Genomic DNA, 17896 nt, shown 5'->3' on the forward strand with positions numbered 1-17896 from the left:
TCATATGTCAAATTTTTCTTTTTTTTTGACTCAGTTTCGTTTTATTTGTATTTAAAGTTTTTTTTTGATATTCAACGTTTGTTTAAGTAAACACAATTAGTACCATTTGATATTCAGAGGAAAAAGAGAACAAATTTGTCTCCAAAAAAACGTCAGGAACAACAAAGAAGAGAGTTACTAGGTCTGAAAACGAGGAGCGACGTCGAAAGGGAAAAACGCGAGGGTAGTAAAAAACAAACTCTAAAACTGTGTTTGGAGGGTCCACCGCCTTGGAAAGGTCCCCACCAGGGTAACCGATGAGTCAAAAAACTCACTGTCGGGTCAGGAGCGTCGCTAACATGTCACGTCCGTCGACGCCACGCCACGACGGACAGACTCGCACCTATCTTGTCGAGGTCTTCTTGGATTCCAATGCAATGCATTGGGGGTCAAGAGTCTCATTGTACTTACTCTACAGGTGATACCCTACGGCGGAGTAGCGCCCTCGTTTGTCTTGTAGTTAGAGTAATGCGGTGTAGGACTAACCGACCACTATACTGCGCGCAGTCCCTTTAGCATTGGGATATTCATCGGAACGCGATTGCGGCGTACGTATTAAATTTTTATTCCTGGAGAAGAGCGAAGTGGTATTCGTTCCTCCGGCAGACCACTCTGTAGAGTGAGTACAATGGACTCTTGCCCCAATGCATTTATTGGAATATCAAGAGTAAAGCATTGTGAGGCAAACTAACAGAGTGTACCCTATAACATCGAGGGCATTACGGTCTGGGCTCCGGAATCAGAGCTTTTAGTGGTTTGGGGTGGTCCTTAAATTTGTCAATCTCGAGATTGAGTCGTCCCCCGGGTCGTGACGTTACCCGGTGTGACCCTCGTCTCTGCCGATTAGACATTTCGCCTGTTTTCACTCGCCGCTCCCTGGTCGAGCGGCGCGACGTGTTGTACAGAAACCTACCTTTGGTGGGGACTTGTTTCGGGTCCTTACATCGGTCTGGTGCTCGAGCTTACTCGTTGCGTTTTGGGCTTGCACCGGACGTCTGGGACTGAGCACTTCTGCCCGGGTTTCGTTAACGGGGGTGTTAGGTCACTCTCTCGGGCAACCGATCATTGTCCGAACGGAAGACTCCCAATCGGGTCCTGTGTGGTTTCTCAAACCAGTAATACTGCTTTGTGAGAAGAACTAGGACAGGTATTATCTCACGGCATTCGTCGATGCCTGGACTGTATCGTTTAGCCGACGACAAGAGGGCCTCCCGTTGTGTCGCCGCCTCCTTACGGAGTTTACAGTTACCCCCAGTTGTACTTTGGTTTGGTGGAATCCATATTTCGTTCCCCAACCCGAAGGCGTTGTGAGGCAATTGGGAGCCGCGCTTGACTTCAACGTACTCCTACATGTTCTATTCGCGTATCTTTACAGTGACTAGCCGAACCTCGCCGTACGGTCCGGTCATTGCCGCCCGTCGTGAAAGAACTCACTCGTCCCACGTAAAGTACATTCGAAGAAGGTTCCCAAGTTTACCCCGGGGACGCTCAACTTCGGGTAGATTTTTGGTGAGCAGGTTCCAAGGGTTCATTCCTCCGGTGGTCACTGGACCTTTGTCCTTCCGTCGGACGCTCGAGGGGAAGTATTTTTACCGTCTGGTCCCTTACAACCGGCCGCAGGAATGGTGAGGGTTTTGGGTGTACCGTACGTCCGTTATCGTCGGGTCCATCTGAAACTAGGCACCTCTTTCGAGGACACCCAGAAATAGTTTAAGTCCAGGACAATCTTTACTATTTGTTAGTGAAGGGTGTCCCGTAACTTTTCTCCAACCACGGGAAAAAACTTCCGTGAAGTGTTGCTTTATCTTTATGATACAAAACTAATCCCATATATTTTGATCCTCTCATTTAACTCTTGGCCAAAAAAATCATACCCCAAAAGTTAAATTATTATTTCTGGTAGACCTACGGGATGCTTTTCTTGATCTGTAGTGACGTGACTGAAGTTAAAACAAAAAAGTATATTAACCATCTAATTGATGCCTCTTTAGGTAAGAATAATTATCAGTTGATCAATTTTTTTGTGAAATGGTTCAAAGAGGAATAATCCTCACTAAAAACAGTGGGCAATCCTATTTGAATGTCTTTCAAAGGTTTGTGTTGGCTTGTATGTGCTGATCAGACTAAGATTTATTTGCATGGATAGCTGACAGGTTTCACTAGTTGAAATTCATAAACTAGGAGGTGGCAAATTGAAATGAAATCACATGGATGCTTTCAAATTGTACTTGTCATTTTACATCAAAATCACATTTGTAACAAGCCTAGGACACTGTTGTCTAACAGAGTCTCTCTATGTCTCATTCCATCTCATAGATTAGTGTTGTGCATGGAGGAGTACTGATGACTGTGAGAGTGTAAGCAGTAGATTTATTTTGGAATCCAAAGGCCACAGGCAAGCGCATTCACCTCTCTAGTTCCTCACTGCGTGTAGAGATTCTTAAATGGTGAACAATGGTACAAGCATGGAAAACTCCCCAATGACCAGTTTTCATGTCTCCTGAGTGTGTATGATCTAAAGTGCTTTCCAAGTCTTGATGCAGTACATTACACTCTGTTCAAGATGACGAGTAGGACATAGGATAATGCCATGTCATGTTCCTCCACTTGTGCTTTTTCAAATCAACTGCATGTCACCTATGCATTTTTCAGCAAGATGCTGATCTTTTCTAACATCAACACAGAAAGAAACAATTCTAGGTTTTCATGATTTTAAAGATTGTTCTTTACAGTTGAGCTGGTAGTAATCTTTAAGTATGTACCATTTTCTGGATTAAGTGATCAACTGTTGAGTCTATACAATTTCAGAGAAGAGTTAAAAGATGTGCTATCTTACAATTTCAAATAACCCAAAAAGGCTAAGTGTCATGCTAGGTAGGCTCTACTGGTGAAGCTGTACATTAGGCTAATGCTAAAGTCAGCATGCTCAAATGTTTACAGTAAAAATGCTAGCATGTTGTATAAGAATGCAAAAACAGACCCACATCTTTGTCTATGACAAACCAATTGTGCTGCATAGGATTTACATGGTTGGTGGTGGGGCTTCTCTGTGAGAGCTGTGGGAGCGAGTCTTCCACTTGCATGTCACTACAAGTCATTATTATAACCCCCAGCCCCCCCTGTAGAAAGTGTTCAACATGGGGTTAGGAAATCAGGCAATTAAGTGAGCTGTGGACACGGATGAGAGCCGACAGCCATTGGGGGAGTGCAGAAGGATCCAGGAAGCCTTGAACCTCATCTCCCCCTCGTGGAACTGACTGGTCCACATCCCTCAGCCCGCTGTATAGAACAACAACTTAATCACAATGCTTATTTAAATCAAGCCGATGCATAGGCCTGAGTAGTACTTACTATGCGAAACCATTCCATGCTTAACAGGAAACGACTCTGACAGGAACTGTTTATGACTGCAAATTGCATAAAGCATTTAAACACTTTGATTACTGTGTTTCTGGTGGCTAAAAATATGCAGTTTGAAAGTGGTTTTGTCTTTTGACCAATGGGCACAGAGAATATATTTGTATAAATATAATACCTGGGGAAGAGTTTGTTGAGTTCATTACACTGTCAACTCAAAAGAGAAGCTTTTTTCAAGCTCACACCTTTAAGGGCGTGTTTAAAGAGCCTGTGACAGCATCCCAACAACTGTTGTGCAATGAAATATTGGGCTACTAGTCATCTCGAACCGTCAGTTTAAAAAAGAAGGTGCGATACCGTTCTGATAAATATCAAAAATTTCGAACATCGCAGGGAAATTCCTTCGACTAATTTTGAAGTTTTGGGGGAAGCCGGAAGTGACGTCAATGCGGGAACGCTTCACTGTGCGGCGAGAGAGCCAAATACGGACAAAGTGTGTTGTCATGCGTAGAAATGGTGAATTACTGAGTTTAGGCACGTTAATAACGTTTTAATGAAGTTGAGTACAGTATATTCATATTTGTCAGTGCTTTCATGTCAATTCGGCGAACATAAACATAAATGATCGTGGTGAAGATGATGATTAAATTAGGATTAAAAATCGGTAGTGAGAGCTGCTGAATTTCCTCCCGTCGGATGTGATATAAAAACAAATCGATTATTTTTGTAGTTGTAAACTCAAGTGGATGAAACTACATTTATTAGTGCTTTCATGTCAATTCGGCGAACATATACATTAAATGATCGTGAGGATGATGATTTAAAAATCTTTTGTTTGAGCCGGTCTGCATTTCCTGATGAGAAAACAAACCTTAGCTTTTTGTAGTTGCAGTTAGTGGTGTAGTGGGCGTTGGACGCGGGGGTACGCCGTACCCCCACTTATTTGAAGCATGATTTCTTTTTTTAATAGTCTAGTACATCTAAAGTAACAGACAGAGAATCAGCACTTTTGAAACAGGGCTGAAACAGAGGGGATTATGGGATGCTACAATGGGTGATCTGTTTGGTATTTCGAGACAAACACCTCAGAGACATGTTTTGTATATATCTGAGACCTATGATATATTGATGAAAACCTGTCCTGAGGTACGGTTGCCAATTATAAAGCTAAAAGCCTCATTTTGCAATAGATTACTGCTTGAGTGTGACGGAGCGCTTTAATTTAGCCTTGCAAATACAATGGAAAACTGCACCGAGTGTTAAATGCCTTTATTTAGTTCTTATGTGCGGATTAGTCATATTTGTGCCGAAGTGAAGACTTTCATTACTATTCATCGCAACATTTTTGTTGTGCATTTAAGTGTGAGTCATACCAACAGTTTTTTTTTTTGGAAATCAGGGATGACGCTACTTACACGCTCTCCTTTGGATCCTCTGTCTCCTGATGTACCTGTAACTCCCTATGAAAAAAAGCAGATGATACATGGTTTAGTCACAAGAAAAGATAACACCTCTAAATAATTGGGAAAAGAAAGTTTGCTGACCCTAAAACTTTTCACCCACTCTTGACAAAGTATTGATGTTAAGCCAGGGCAAACATAATTCTCCTTTATTGTTATCCATACAAGCAGAGCAGAGATTTCTATTATTTAAACCCATCATATTGGCATATTTCTCATATCTACCATCATATTTGCAGAATTGTCTGTTCTGTTGCCTTGAGAGAAAAACTTCGAGCAAGCTTTTCCTGAATTACTTGACTTTGAGAAATGTAGACTTTTCAGATGACTGTGCATTGATTGCTTCTCAGTCAGCTCAGGTATATTGCTTTTATAAAATCTCCCTGTAAGAGTGTTTCACCTTCTGCAATGTCACGGCTTCTCTGCATCGCCATCCCAGCAGCTGCCTCTACTGTATGAGGGTAGCTGGCAGAGAAAGTACCTGTCTCTGGCTTCATGTCACAACATCCTGTGTCTTCCAATCCTTCCCTGTCACTCCTCATTCCTTCCCTTTACGGTGCTCACAGCAATACCCCTGGGAGCATCTTTGTATCAATTTCCTGCTGAATTATGGGAGCCTTGCAAAAGACAATCTGGCATGATGTCGTTTTATAACGGGCATCTCTCTGTGATGCTGTTCTCCCCTGCCTGCTTTAATCTGTGCTATTCTGTATTCCCCAATGCCTTAAAAAGGAGGCTTAAATCTATCATCTTGCCCAGTGAAATGTGCTTCCATGAGCATTACATGAAACCTCAAAGTACTGTGCGATGAGTCTCGGTAGAAAGGTGGGAAAGCCGCCTGCTAGATGGCACTGTTGTCCCACGGAACAATGAGGCACTAATGCAGGAAAACAGGATAAAAGTGTAAAAGGCTTTGTGCAATGGTGAGACTCTGGCGGAAGAATACCAACTAATAGTAATAAGCAAACAATAAACTGTAGGGGTTGTCATTAAAGGGAAAAAATATCTTGTAAATCAGACACAGCAAAACAGTAATTTTCATAGTGGAACCAGTTTTCTATTGGACTGTATAATGGTCTGGTAATGGCTATTCAGGGCAAATGTGTTCTGCATGCTGTGAGCCCATTCTGTGTGATTGTGAAGTAAAACGCCTCTAATATGTTTGATTAACTAGCTAAAAGCAGACATTGCTGCAGTATTTGTTTCTATTTTTGCCAGGTTCATCAGGCAGGAAAATGCATATTTAATCTAAGTGTCTGCTTCCCTCTTTTACAAACATTTTATCATTGCCTAAAAGCATTAACTGTATAATTAGGGTAAAAAGACTAAAAGTCAACAAAGCCTCGAATCTGCAGGATTTGACTTTGTTTTTTATCCTTTAAAATCTCGAATATGCAAATAGCTTTAATGCACTCAGGAGGCTGTAGCTTGAGGTGGGGGGATACAAATCTGCTGTGCCAACTTTCTGTAGCTCTGCGAATGTAAAGCACTGTCTATAAGGGGATTTGAAACGTGTTTGCACAACTCACCTTTTCTCCATGAGTTCCATCTTTTCCAGGTCTCCCCTGCTCAAGGAGTGAAAGAAAAACAAAGACATTTTGTATTAGCCCCCACCTTCGATTGGATCAGCACTGTTGCACTCCTAGTAATCTCCACAGTTAATGAGATATCTCAACCAAGGGATAATGATCCTGATTGCTGTGCGAACACTGTTCCATTGTGTGCTTACAGGGAAAATTACAGAAACCATCTCTGATGCTAATTACACGGAGGATTGCAATCATATACAGGACAAGTGATCGCCAACACACACATTTATCCATATTGTCCTTGAATCATGCTCTCTTTTCTCTCATATAATGGTAGAATGACCTGCTAAAAGAGCAGTGTGTTATTGAAGCTCCGGCCTGGACATAAGTGTAGTTGTCTCGGCATCATTGAGCAGTGATTATATAGGGGAGAGCAACATCATTTGTGTAGCATCCTTACAGGAACACCTTGGGGTCCCTCGGGCCCTGGGAATCCTGTCTCTCCGAGCGGCCCCCTCTCACCCTGTGGAAGAACAGAGACAGCCAACGTGTCAGTCGGCTGTGACAAAGGAATGACGCACGGATTGACAGCTCAAAGAGAGTTAGAAGGCTGAGGCTCACCGAGTCTCCTGGGATCCCTCGCTCTCCATCAGTGCCGGGCTTCCCCTGTCAATCACAACACAGGAAGAGAACAGACGTGTTTGACAGGTCCTCAATGTTGTCATATCTACAGCAGCTTCAGCTTCACAATACACCAACAAGTCTACTATAGCTTCACAGTATATCCAGGGAACAGACTACGGGTCTACGTATATATCCCAGTTTCAAGCGGTGTTGTGTTAAGGGACTTCTGTTTCGCTGGTTGTTATTCTTTGGGCTTTATGAAAGTTGTTGCCAGCAGCAGAGTGAAACAACACAGATGACATGTCAACAATTGAGTGTGAGTCACTGTAAATTAATTAGAAGAAGAGAAAAAACTCACTGTAGGACCTATCATTCCAGACGAACCAGGCAAACCAATATCGCCCTGAGGGAGAGATGGATGGATGACATACACATACCATAAAGAACACACATACATCATCGTCAAGTAGGCACAGACACTGGTGTCAGAAACCGCCATAAACATGTTTATAATGGATGCTCCTGGACTCCTCAAACAAATGCAAGGAAAAAAGTCTTAAAAACAATACTTGATGGTATTTCCTTAACACTTAAATGGGCATTCAATAATTTTCGGAAAATGAATTGAGTCCTGTTTACTACATTACACTATTATTACACCCATATTACACATGAATACAACCCCAATAAACAGTTAATATACCCATGTTATACCCTTATTATATCCATGTTATACTGTTAGTAGAGTAGACCCATATCAATAATTTGGAAAATGAATTGAGTCCTGTTTACTACATTACACTATTATTACACCCATATTAGACATTAATACAACCCAAATAAACAGTTATTAAACCAATGTTATACTGTTATTAGACCCATACACTGATATTCCACCCTATTAAACCCATATTACACATTAATAAAACCTATCACACCCATGTTACACCCATGAAACACTGTTTTTATACTCATATTAAACTGTCATTATTAGACCAATATTACACCCATGCAACACCAATATGATCCCCATATCACACTGTTAATACACCCAATGTACACAAATAAATGGATACAGAAACCATTTAAGTCTTAAAGGAATAGTGTCTTGTGTAAGTGTCTTCTCTATACAGATTTAGACTTAGGTTGGGTGAGGATGCAGGGCTAGAATGCATTAAGAATGATGCGTCCAGTTCATTGTGCAGACTTAACTATAACATGTAGCTTGAGATTGCTGTGGTATTACTGTATGTGCAGTTAATGGCTCTAAACCGGGCATTTCCATAATCCTTTTTTCAACCATAAGTGATTGAATTATAAACATTATTATATTCCCTTAAATTGACTTATACCAGGAAGCTCAGGTTCATACTGGAAGCATTTGTTTCTTTTGTTCTTTTGCTGAATATCTCATTTCAGAAAAAAACCCTCTTAAAATGCTCTGTAATGAGAATTAAGTACAGAGAAAGCACTTTGCCTCACTTTGTAATAAGGTTAGGTCAAAGCAGATAAAACGCTTCTCTGAGTCGATACAGTTGCTTACCTTGGCACCGGGTAGCCCTTCAAGCCCGGGTAATCCCATGGCCCCTGGTTCCCCCTGTGAGAAAGAAACACACCCTCCACTGTGTCAAGACAAAAACAATCACTACTGGTATAGACTAAAGGTTGTTAGTTGCCCCTTTTTGTACCAGAATGCTGTTTTTCTCTTACAGTCCTCAATAAGGAACTGAGTTTTGTGATGAGCTAAGGAAATATCATTATAAGGCTGTCAGTAAACATTACGCATAAACATGCAAATATAGATCAAAGCTACACCTTGGTTGGTTATTGGCTAATGGTTACACAAGCCAAAAAATCGGTATGACAATCTGATCAGCTCATTTTCAGGTTTTTATATAAATGGATGAGGACAAAAAGTGAGAGAATCTTTTTTCCTGAAATGTTAAGAATCTCTTTAAACAGAGGGGACACATGTTTATGTATAAAAAACATGAAAAAGTGGATTTTGCATAATAGGTCCCCTTTAATATGACCTTTTGTTGCCAATTTGAAGATAATCATAAAAAGACAACCCTACAAAGTGAGTGTATTGTATATGACACCTGCTGTCACACCTAGGAAAAAGAGCCCCATTTGGCAATCACAATCAGACTGGCTTTCTGCACTATAAATAGACCCACATCCCCAGGGTTGGAGCAAGTGGTGGCCTCTCTCTACCTCATCTTGCTCCGGCTGCCATGGAGAAACGCCATTACACAGAGAAGAGGGGCAACCGGTGCTGACATAGACGGATTGTGCAGGTAATTGTCACACATGTAGATTGTCATGAATAAGCGAGTGCGACTAAGAGGAGAGTGGGCCAGCCAGAGGATCAGCTGTGAGACGGATTGGGGCAATTCCACCACAGCACTGGAGTCGCTCTCACAATTTATTAAAATGTCAAATTAGCATCCTGGTGAAAAATCACTGGGCAACAAAACAATAAAAATGCAATTGGCCCCGCGAGAATAAAGAATTCAAGTTGATGGCAGACGTGTGGAATTGTTTCCATGTCTGCGTGGACAGTTTTCCGGCATCGTTGTGGGGGGGGAGGACAGGACATGTTCCCACTGGCAAGAAAATATGGTGCAACAGTTTCATATTTGCAGGAGGTATGATCATTTTTCGCTGTGTGTTGGAGCTCTACTGAGAGTGGTTAAGTGCTCAGGCTTCAGGATGTATTGACTTTTGCTGAGAACCACAGAGACAATGATGGAAAGCTACTGGAAACCCTGATTTTTTTTGGGGAACACTGAACATTTTTCAAAAATATATTCCTGAATAAAAAGTTTTAACTTACTGCAACTCCGTCATCTCCTCTAGGACCCTGAAAAGAGAGGAGAAAAAAAAGAGATTACTCCCATGAATGCAAGAACAGCTAACAACATACAAATCATTAAGATAGACTCAACTATCATGCGGCTACTGTATGTCAGTGTCATTACAATCTATAGCATACATCATTGCTGCTCTTATCTTGCCATTTCTGTCTGTATATCATGCTAACATCATTTTATATGAGACTGGTGAGACTGAGGTCTTTCTCAAGCAGGGTTTAAAATGATCAGGATAATAAAATCCAGTCTCATTAAGCTTTAAAGATATTTAGTTAGGCATGCTTAGAAGCAATTCCCTGTTTTTCTACATTAAACAAGCAAGAAAAGATGACACATGTAGCCTTTTCTCCTCTTAACACTGATGAAGATGCTCTCTTATTGTTTGCTCCAGGGGAGCTGTTGGGCTGTGCTAGATGCAGTTCAGGGAGAAGCATCCTCAAGATTGAGCTGTGGTTCTTGTGCATTGTGCACAGGGGATATTGAAGTCTATTTTTCTGTCACTGCCTTTAGTGTTCGTTGTGCTGGATGGATCCCTGCAGGGGCTGTGAATGAACGTCTCCCAGGAGACTGGACAAGATTACAAACGGCCCGATAAGGCGGAGCAGGGGGGAGCTGATAAGCAAATCATCTCACTTCAGCTCGGCACTGTGCGGAGCGACTCAACGTCTAAGTCCATTCTGCATGTCAATGATTATTGTGTGTCCTGGGGCGGGTCAGAAACACCTGTTTGGGAGTCAGGACGCCTCTTGGCCTTCGACCAACCACCAGCTCTCATTGAACATGATTGAGTGTGATAGTGCCTCAGTAGCTGAGATAACACTGGAGGGCCGGTCAAGTTATTTGTTATTCAGCTCTCACTGGCTCATACAGTATCAGTGTGCCTGTGTGCTAGCGTTCCTCTGCAGCACACTGTTAAGGATTTGCTTCAGGCATAACAATGATTATGCTTACCAGAGCACCAGGAGCTCCAGGGGGTCCCAGCATAGCTCCACCGCTCTGAAAAGACGTGTTTTTCCTTTTTGTTATGACTGCTTACAAAATAGGGTCAAACACATTTGAACCACACGCGCAGATTCCTCTTGTTGCTAAATGATTGAACATGCAAACAACAGATCACAATGAGAGCCATTTGAAAAGTTTTTACCTGCAGCTTGTACAGACTGCTCATCCCATTGCCCTCCACATAAGGTACACCCTGAAACACAATACACAGTAAATGACACATCTCCTCTCAGAGACTCTCCTCACTGCTCTGTGAGTTTTAGGCACCACAAGTCTTTATAGAAAGCTGTACAGTAGGTCTGAAGCAGTTCTACTCTGTTAAGCTCTTAAAAGCTACATGAGAGAGATCAATAGCTCATTTGGTGAAAACACAAAGAGAGGGATGGAGTGGGCGAGAGAGTGAGGAGTGAAAGGAAGAGAAAAAACAGAGAACAGTAGAACTAATAATCCTTTAGCCACTGTTAATTCAGAAAACCAGAGTATTTCCGCAACACAAAAGAGCACACTGATTAGAAGAGATTCGGCTATGAGAACTATAGTGTTCTTGGGTATTGTGGAGTGGAACATAAAGAGTGTTTTTCTCATGATAGATTGGTAGAGGACAGCTATAGTACATGTAGAAGGAGTCAAGGTTCTCATTTGGAAGCAAGCGGATGCCTATGCCCTTTTCAGGCCACTGAGCCATCCCCTGTCCTCCCAGAGAGCAGTTTATGAGACCAGGGTGTGGGGGGGGGGGGCACCGCAGGTTCAAGGGGACGGCTGATGAATTATAGATCTGCCTTTGAAAGTGCTTACACACTGGCCTTTTAAAGGGTACAAGCATGATTCTATGCCAGTGAGCAGGTCCCTACAATTTCCTCAAGTTGTGCTTGTTTGTCAGTTATGTTTTCCTTAGTACAGTGAATACTGTTGTACTGAGCAAAAATATAACTGCACTGATGGCCATTTCTGTAGGAAGAGATGCCAAGGCAACGCTTTGGCTCCAACCTTTACTTAATCATGGGTTTGGATAGTGCTGAGAAAAGCAAGATGATTAAGTGTGTTCAATGTGCCAACTGAATAGTAAGGCTAGAAGGATAGTTTGTGCAACAAAAAAACAATCACATTTATTTACACGTACAAGTAATGTGAAATAGAATCTATGACCTTTATGGAGTTCTTGAGACTTGTTATTACCATCTAACTCTTCCTTAGGAAGGAGGAACTTACCGGTGGCCCTGGAAGCCCTGGCATGCCCTGGACTCCGTCATTTCCCTGTCAAATAACAGAGGAATTGTTAAATATGGAAATGGAAATATTTATCAAGCACAGTCCCATTCTAACAGAATCCAATGATATGGAATCTCATAAGCCAACCCTGAGTGAAAAACACACAAAACGAATGTAGCAAAAACAATCCCTGAATTATTAAGTCATTTAAAGAATCTTTATCTTTTTCATCCTTATTACAGAAATTCCTATAGACATTTTGCCAATCAATCTTTAACATTTATGACGGATGCATTTTAATGGAAAAAGCAAAAAAAAAAAGAATGTACCTAATCATATCTGAATATTTTGCATGCAAACTGGCAAACATAGTCATATAGTGTACACATGTGATGCTTAAACAGTAAAACAACTTACTCTTTCCCCTTTTCCACCGTGTGGCCCCAATGGCCCAGGTCTACCCATAAGCCCCTGCAAACAGAACAGCATCCTGTGTTGAAAGTTAACTGCAGAGAAAAGGACTTACGCCTGTCGAGATAAAAACTTTTAACTATAAATAAGTACTTTGTGTCATGAAATAATGGAATCGATATTGTGTACACATACAGGACAGGCTTCTTACCTGAGACCCTGTTCGACCGGTCACTCCAGGAAGTCCTGGAGCTCCTGAAAGCCCCTGTAGGACACAAAGTGGATCGACATTTTTATAATACTTCCATCATATAGGAATAGGTGATGTGGGCACTTGGCCCAGCAGTATTATTGTTTTTTCACAACAGACTAAACTAAACTTAAGGAGTAAAATGTTATTTAATGGTCGTAATGTGTTGATGCCTGGAACAGCTTTCTAGGAATCAATGAGCAACAATAATCTGATGAAACTAGAAAAGTAAAGAGGCAGATCTTCGCCTGGTGTATCACTATCTACCTAAAATAGAAGAGTTGAATCCCACTCAATTGTTCCTGCCGGCTCATTTAGAGTCAATGACACACATGGGGATTTATTCATATATCATGCCTACCTTAAGTGGATCATCCACATTCTCATATTGAATAAACCTACAGATGTTCTGGTTTTAAAATGATACCTAATTATTCTATGACTGTTAGACGTTGAGTGAAGAATAGAAAGAAGTCAGCAGTCAAAGACGATATGGAGAAGTCAATAAAATAGGTTCACAAAAACTGTGATTCAACTCAATCACTAGAGACCCTTAGTATGCAGTATTAACTGTGGACACAGAGACACCGACAATCACACACACGCGCACGCACACGCACACACACACGCACACGCACACGCACACACACACACACACACACACACACACACACACACACACACACACACACGACACACACACACACACGACGACACGAGACACGACACACACACACACACACACACACACACACACACACACACACACACACACACACACACGGGGGCAGGCTGCGTTCTTTATAAAGTAGCTCCTTGGAGTGCAAGAGGTAGGACTGAGCAGAGCTTTTGATAGCGTCGTCTTTTGAAAACACACTTTCAGAGTAGACAGGCTTTAAGAGGAGGCAGACATTACAATGCATTTACATTATTTTGAAAAACCAAACTCTCAATGGCTTGTTATAAAACTACCGGATCCATTTGGTTTGCTCAAACTTTTTTCTCTTACCTCATCACCTTTATCTCCGGTGGGGCCTGCGAACCCTCTCTCTCCTTTCACTCCCTGCAGGAAGGCACAACCAGTGAGGGAGGAAGACACGTTTTTTTTACCAAAAATAAAAAAGGCCTAAAACTAAAGGCTGATGGGTATAAACTTCAAAATGTATTTTCCCCTTGAAAATTGCCTAGCCGATTTCATCATGGTAGAACATTGTATCCATAGCAACAACTTCTGTAGCGAGGCACATACAGAATAATACAGGTTTAAGAACAGCTGGTTATGCTCCCTGAGTTATGTTAAACGTATGTCAATGTAAATATCTATAGATTAGATTTACGCACAATTCCGTAAACAAAATCATATAATGAGGCCATTAGTGTCCATTAGTGTTACAGATTTGTTTGTCATGCGGAGAAACTGAATAATTAATTTAGATCCGCACAAACAATTACTTGAAAAAAAATGTGCTTTGATATCTTCTGAGTGTCTTCATATCTGATTGACTCGCCTACCTTTGGGCCTTCTTTCCCAGGGTTACCCATGGGACCTCTTACACCAGGATCCCCCTGTTAAAGATCGACAGACACAATTCATATGGGTGTAAGCAACCATGCTCTTAAATGATTCAATAAGCATCCCCGAGAGTACATTTAAAAAGTGTCATGTTGCACAGTACGGCGGTCAGATTAACATGTACAGCATCTGTTCTCGATCGCCTACCATGTTACTTTTACCTTTTCTCCCACCAAGCCTTCTACTCCATGCGCTCCGTTGGACCCCTTCTCTCCCTTCTGCCCAGGAAGCCCTGGGACTCTCGTCTGGCACACACTGCAGGCATTCTGCCATCGGAGGCAAAGCAGGAAGCAAAGAGTGGTGGCACAGATAAGATTTCATCAGGTAAAGCTGCATTTTCGCCCTTTATTATGTCACATCCCCTGGGTGGAGGACAAGACCCCGACTGACACAAAGCGTTCTCTAAATGTCTGCCGAGCAGGATAATGTGAACCCACCAAGAGTGTCTCTCGTCTCAGTGAGGGGTGAACTTTGTCAAACTCATTGACTGTGACATTTAGGTGAGAATCTTAAATATCATTGTCCCTAATCCAGTCTAGATATAGGCACTGGAATTCCAGGAAAAAGCAATGAGCTCTAAGCTGGAGGGAGGCAGCAGAAACAGGTTCAGTGCACCATTAAAATGCAGCATTAAAAAGAAGCTGAGTGTGAAATGTAAAATGGGAGATAATCTGTATTAGTTTGTCATTTAATTAACCTCGAAGAGTACAAGGAAATGCTCAATAAAAAAATAAATAAAATAAGGACACCATGTTATTACTAAATATAAAAATATAGTAGAAAATGCTAATTTATGTCTCAACAAGGTGCTAAAATCACTTATGAGATTGCTATTAAGCAATTTTAAAGAAGGCAATCAGCAAAGTACTGAAAAGCAATGATTCTGAGGTTGGCGTTTGATTCTTTCTATAATGAGTTATTAAATATAATTATGTTGATTTGCATTAAATATTAAAAACTGAAAAGTTCTGTCCTTCAGGTCACATGATGAGTCCAAGTGACTTACCTGCTCTTTTCAATTGGAATAGAAAGAACACATTTTTTGATTTTGTTGCAAAATGGCCACCATGAAAAGTAACAACCACAGAAGAATCTCAGGTAATAAAAACCGAAGTCTGAAAAGTGTTTCGCATTACGTTTGGCCTTGCAGTCCCCGTGCAAATTCTGGATTTGGTCAGTGATTGATGAGAAAAATTAAGGGGTAATAGCCTTTCAAAGTGAGAAAACGAAGATATAAGCTGCAAGTCTGGTGGTTTGGAACATGGTTTCTTTCAGAGCTTTGGTAAGCATGTGTAGCTTTCTTACAAAATACTTTAACGTTTCGTAATTGGAGGTGAAGGTTGAAGCGACAAGGGAAATCTACTGGAGGAAATTAAATTATAGCGTTTTAGAAGTAAGAGAAGTGAGGGCAATTCTCAAGAGCTTATTTGGGTTTTGGATTGAATCTGATGTACATAGAATAGGGTATTTCAAACAGTGTTGAATATCAGCTTTCATCGTGGTTACTCTCTATAAACTAATACTTAAGAGGCCAGAGTGTGCTACCAGATTCAAGATTATTTCTTCACATTTGTTAAACCATCTTTGTTTGTTGATTGCCTTAACATAAACAATCACCATTAGCATTATTATGAATGTAATGAAACGTATGCTGCCATAGAGCAATGGACACACAGATGATTTAGCATTTGTGTTTTTATCTGCATTGGTTAGGGTTATATGGTTATAACGGACATGTTGTTAGTGCTGCCCCATTAACTCTGATTAGTGCACTATTATCATGGTGCAGTTTTCTTCTCCTAAATGATGTGTTTAGGTGTTAGCGTTTTTTATGCATGCAGATCCTCGGGCAAAGAAACACATTTTATAATTAACACCAATTTATCACATACTGTAATCTTTTTTTTACTCGGCATGATGGCTGTGAAATGAACTAATATGCAATCCCTTATCACTCTTCATGTGTTAGGAGAAAAATTGCCACATAAGCATTATCTCTGCATATCTAACTATAGTATATTTGCATATCTGCAGAGCAGTTTAACATCATTCTGATAAAGTATTCTCTGTATTAAAGTGTTTTGCATGCAATGTTTATTATTTAACTGACTTTATTATCAAGATGTCACACTGTATGTGCACCTGTGGTGAATGCCTGTTATTTTTCAGACTTCTCCCAGTCATCCTGATGGAGGCACTCGAGGGCTTTTACTATATCTCTTAAATGACAGCATCAATTCCTATAGTACTATTTCAAATAATGAAACATTTTGATTTTAAACAACAAAACCAGGCCAGTGTAAGCATGTTGTTGGTTATGAAAAGCTGTAATTATCATTAACTATTAGGGGAAATTACCTTGAGTAATGCTCCCATGTCTCCAACAATTGGCAGGGCAGTCTGTCAAATAAAGAAGGAGAAAATAAATGCATGAAACATTGTCACAGTCAGAAAAAAAATTCAGCTGTTTGTTTGGTGGAACTGCATCTACTAAATTGGTCAACACGTCAATCTGTTAGAGCATCTTAAATGCCTTTAAGGAATGTCACTTTGCCACAAAGTCCTGTTTCAGTTTGTCATTTTCATTTTTTATCTGCAACGCTTGACGAAACAGTTTAATCATTTTATTGCTGGAACGTGTCTTCAAAATATTGTTGTCCTCTGGAGCTGAGAAAAGCATTTTGATTTGCAGCCAGTGTATTTTTGAAAAAAAGTAAGCGGACAATAAATGGGTATCATGGGTGTTTACGGTGGATGAATTTAAAATACTTTAAAATACTAAAATTACAAGGCTTTGAAGCAGCAGCAAAAAACACTCCTCCAGCTTTCAGATATATGGTTATTGTTGCTTACTTGAAACATAAAAAGGCGAGGAAGAGATGAGAACATGTGCTAGCAACAGGGGGCTGCCAATTTGTCGTAAACTGCATCATTTTCTTGAGACTGATGTTGGTTAGTGAACAGCAGGATGAGCTGCTAATTATCTTCAAACTGGAGCTGCATTGTGAATAGTGACTTTGAAATGTAGCTCAGTAGTTCTCACTGCAGATCACTGATGCTGCAGAAGGAGATTTGTTTCCACTTACTGGTTCACCTGGGGGTCCAGCAGGGCCGGGGGGGCCTGGCCTACCAGGGGAGCCCTTGAATTGAGACAAAGAAAGGAGTCAACAATCCTCCTAGCTATGACATCAAGTGCACACGCACAGCTGTAGCTCTGCTCCCGTGCCAGTTGGTGGGGATTTGTGTCCTGGAGCTGTGATACATCACACGTGACATAACTTTTATCTGCTCATATGTAAGGGGGGTGAATAAGAGTGGAAGGACTGACTGATCCCACTTACCTCTCTGCCTGGAACTCCAGGAAGGCCAGATAAACCTTGGAGTCCACGAAGGCCCTGAGAAAAACCCCAGACATTGTCAATCTTGCTTTATAGAACCAGATAACAACTATAACCAGTGCAGTGTTATTTGTATTGTAAAATCATTGAAACTCTGCAGGCGCCACAGCATTAACAAGCTGAAAATCATATTGTTTGTGTTATGGATTCACAGAGTTTTCCACATAC

General features: G+C 41.1%; 1 protein-coding gene across 1 annotated transcript in view; it reads right to left on the bottom strand.

Moving 5' to 3' along the window:
* Window positions 1-17896, bottom strand: part of LOC104965678 (collagen alpha-1(XIX) chain) — a 53203-nt gene that overhangs the window by 11465 nt on the left and 23842 nt on the right. Inside the window, exons 15-32 of the mRNA XM_010794682.1 lie at window positions 17672-17725; window positions 17417-17470; window positions 16689-16730; window positions 14492-14596; window positions 14270-14323; window positions 13767-13820; window positions 12719-12772; window positions 12514-12567; window positions 12097-12141; window positions 11030-11080; window positions 10837-10881; window positions 9849-9875; window positions 8553-8606; window positions 7368-7412; window positions 7007-7051; window positions 6846-6908; window positions 6386-6421; window positions 4812-4856 (exon numbers count right to left, since the gene is read on the bottom strand). Coding sequence (XP_010792984.1) covers window positions 4812-4856; window positions 6386-6421; window positions 6846-6908; window positions 7007-7051; window positions 7368-7412; window positions 8553-8606; window positions 9849-9875; window positions 10837-10881; window positions 11030-11080; window positions 12097-12141; window positions 12514-12567; window positions 12719-12772; window positions 13767-13820; window positions 14270-14323; window positions 14492-14596; window positions 16689-16730; window positions 17417-17470; window positions 17672-17725 — 927 coding nt within the window. The remainder of the gene's footprint in view (window positions 1-4811; window positions 4857-6385; window positions 6422-6845; window positions 6909-7006; window positions 7052-7367; window positions 7413-8552; window positions 8607-9848; window positions 9876-10836; window positions 10882-11029; window positions 11081-12096; window positions 12142-12513; window positions 12568-12718; window positions 12773-13766; window positions 13821-14269; window positions 14324-14491; window positions 14597-16688; window positions 16731-17416; window positions 17471-17671; window positions 17726-17896) is intronic.

Source organism: Notothenia coriiceps, unplaced genomic scaffold, assembly GCF_000735185.1.
Source record: "Notothenia coriiceps isolate Sejong01 unplaced genomic scaffold, NC01 NC01_scaffold00037246, whole genome shotgun sequence".
Taxonomy (NCBI): Eukaryota; Metazoa; Chordata; class Actinopteri; order Perciformes; family Nototheniidae; genus Notothenia; species Notothenia coriiceps.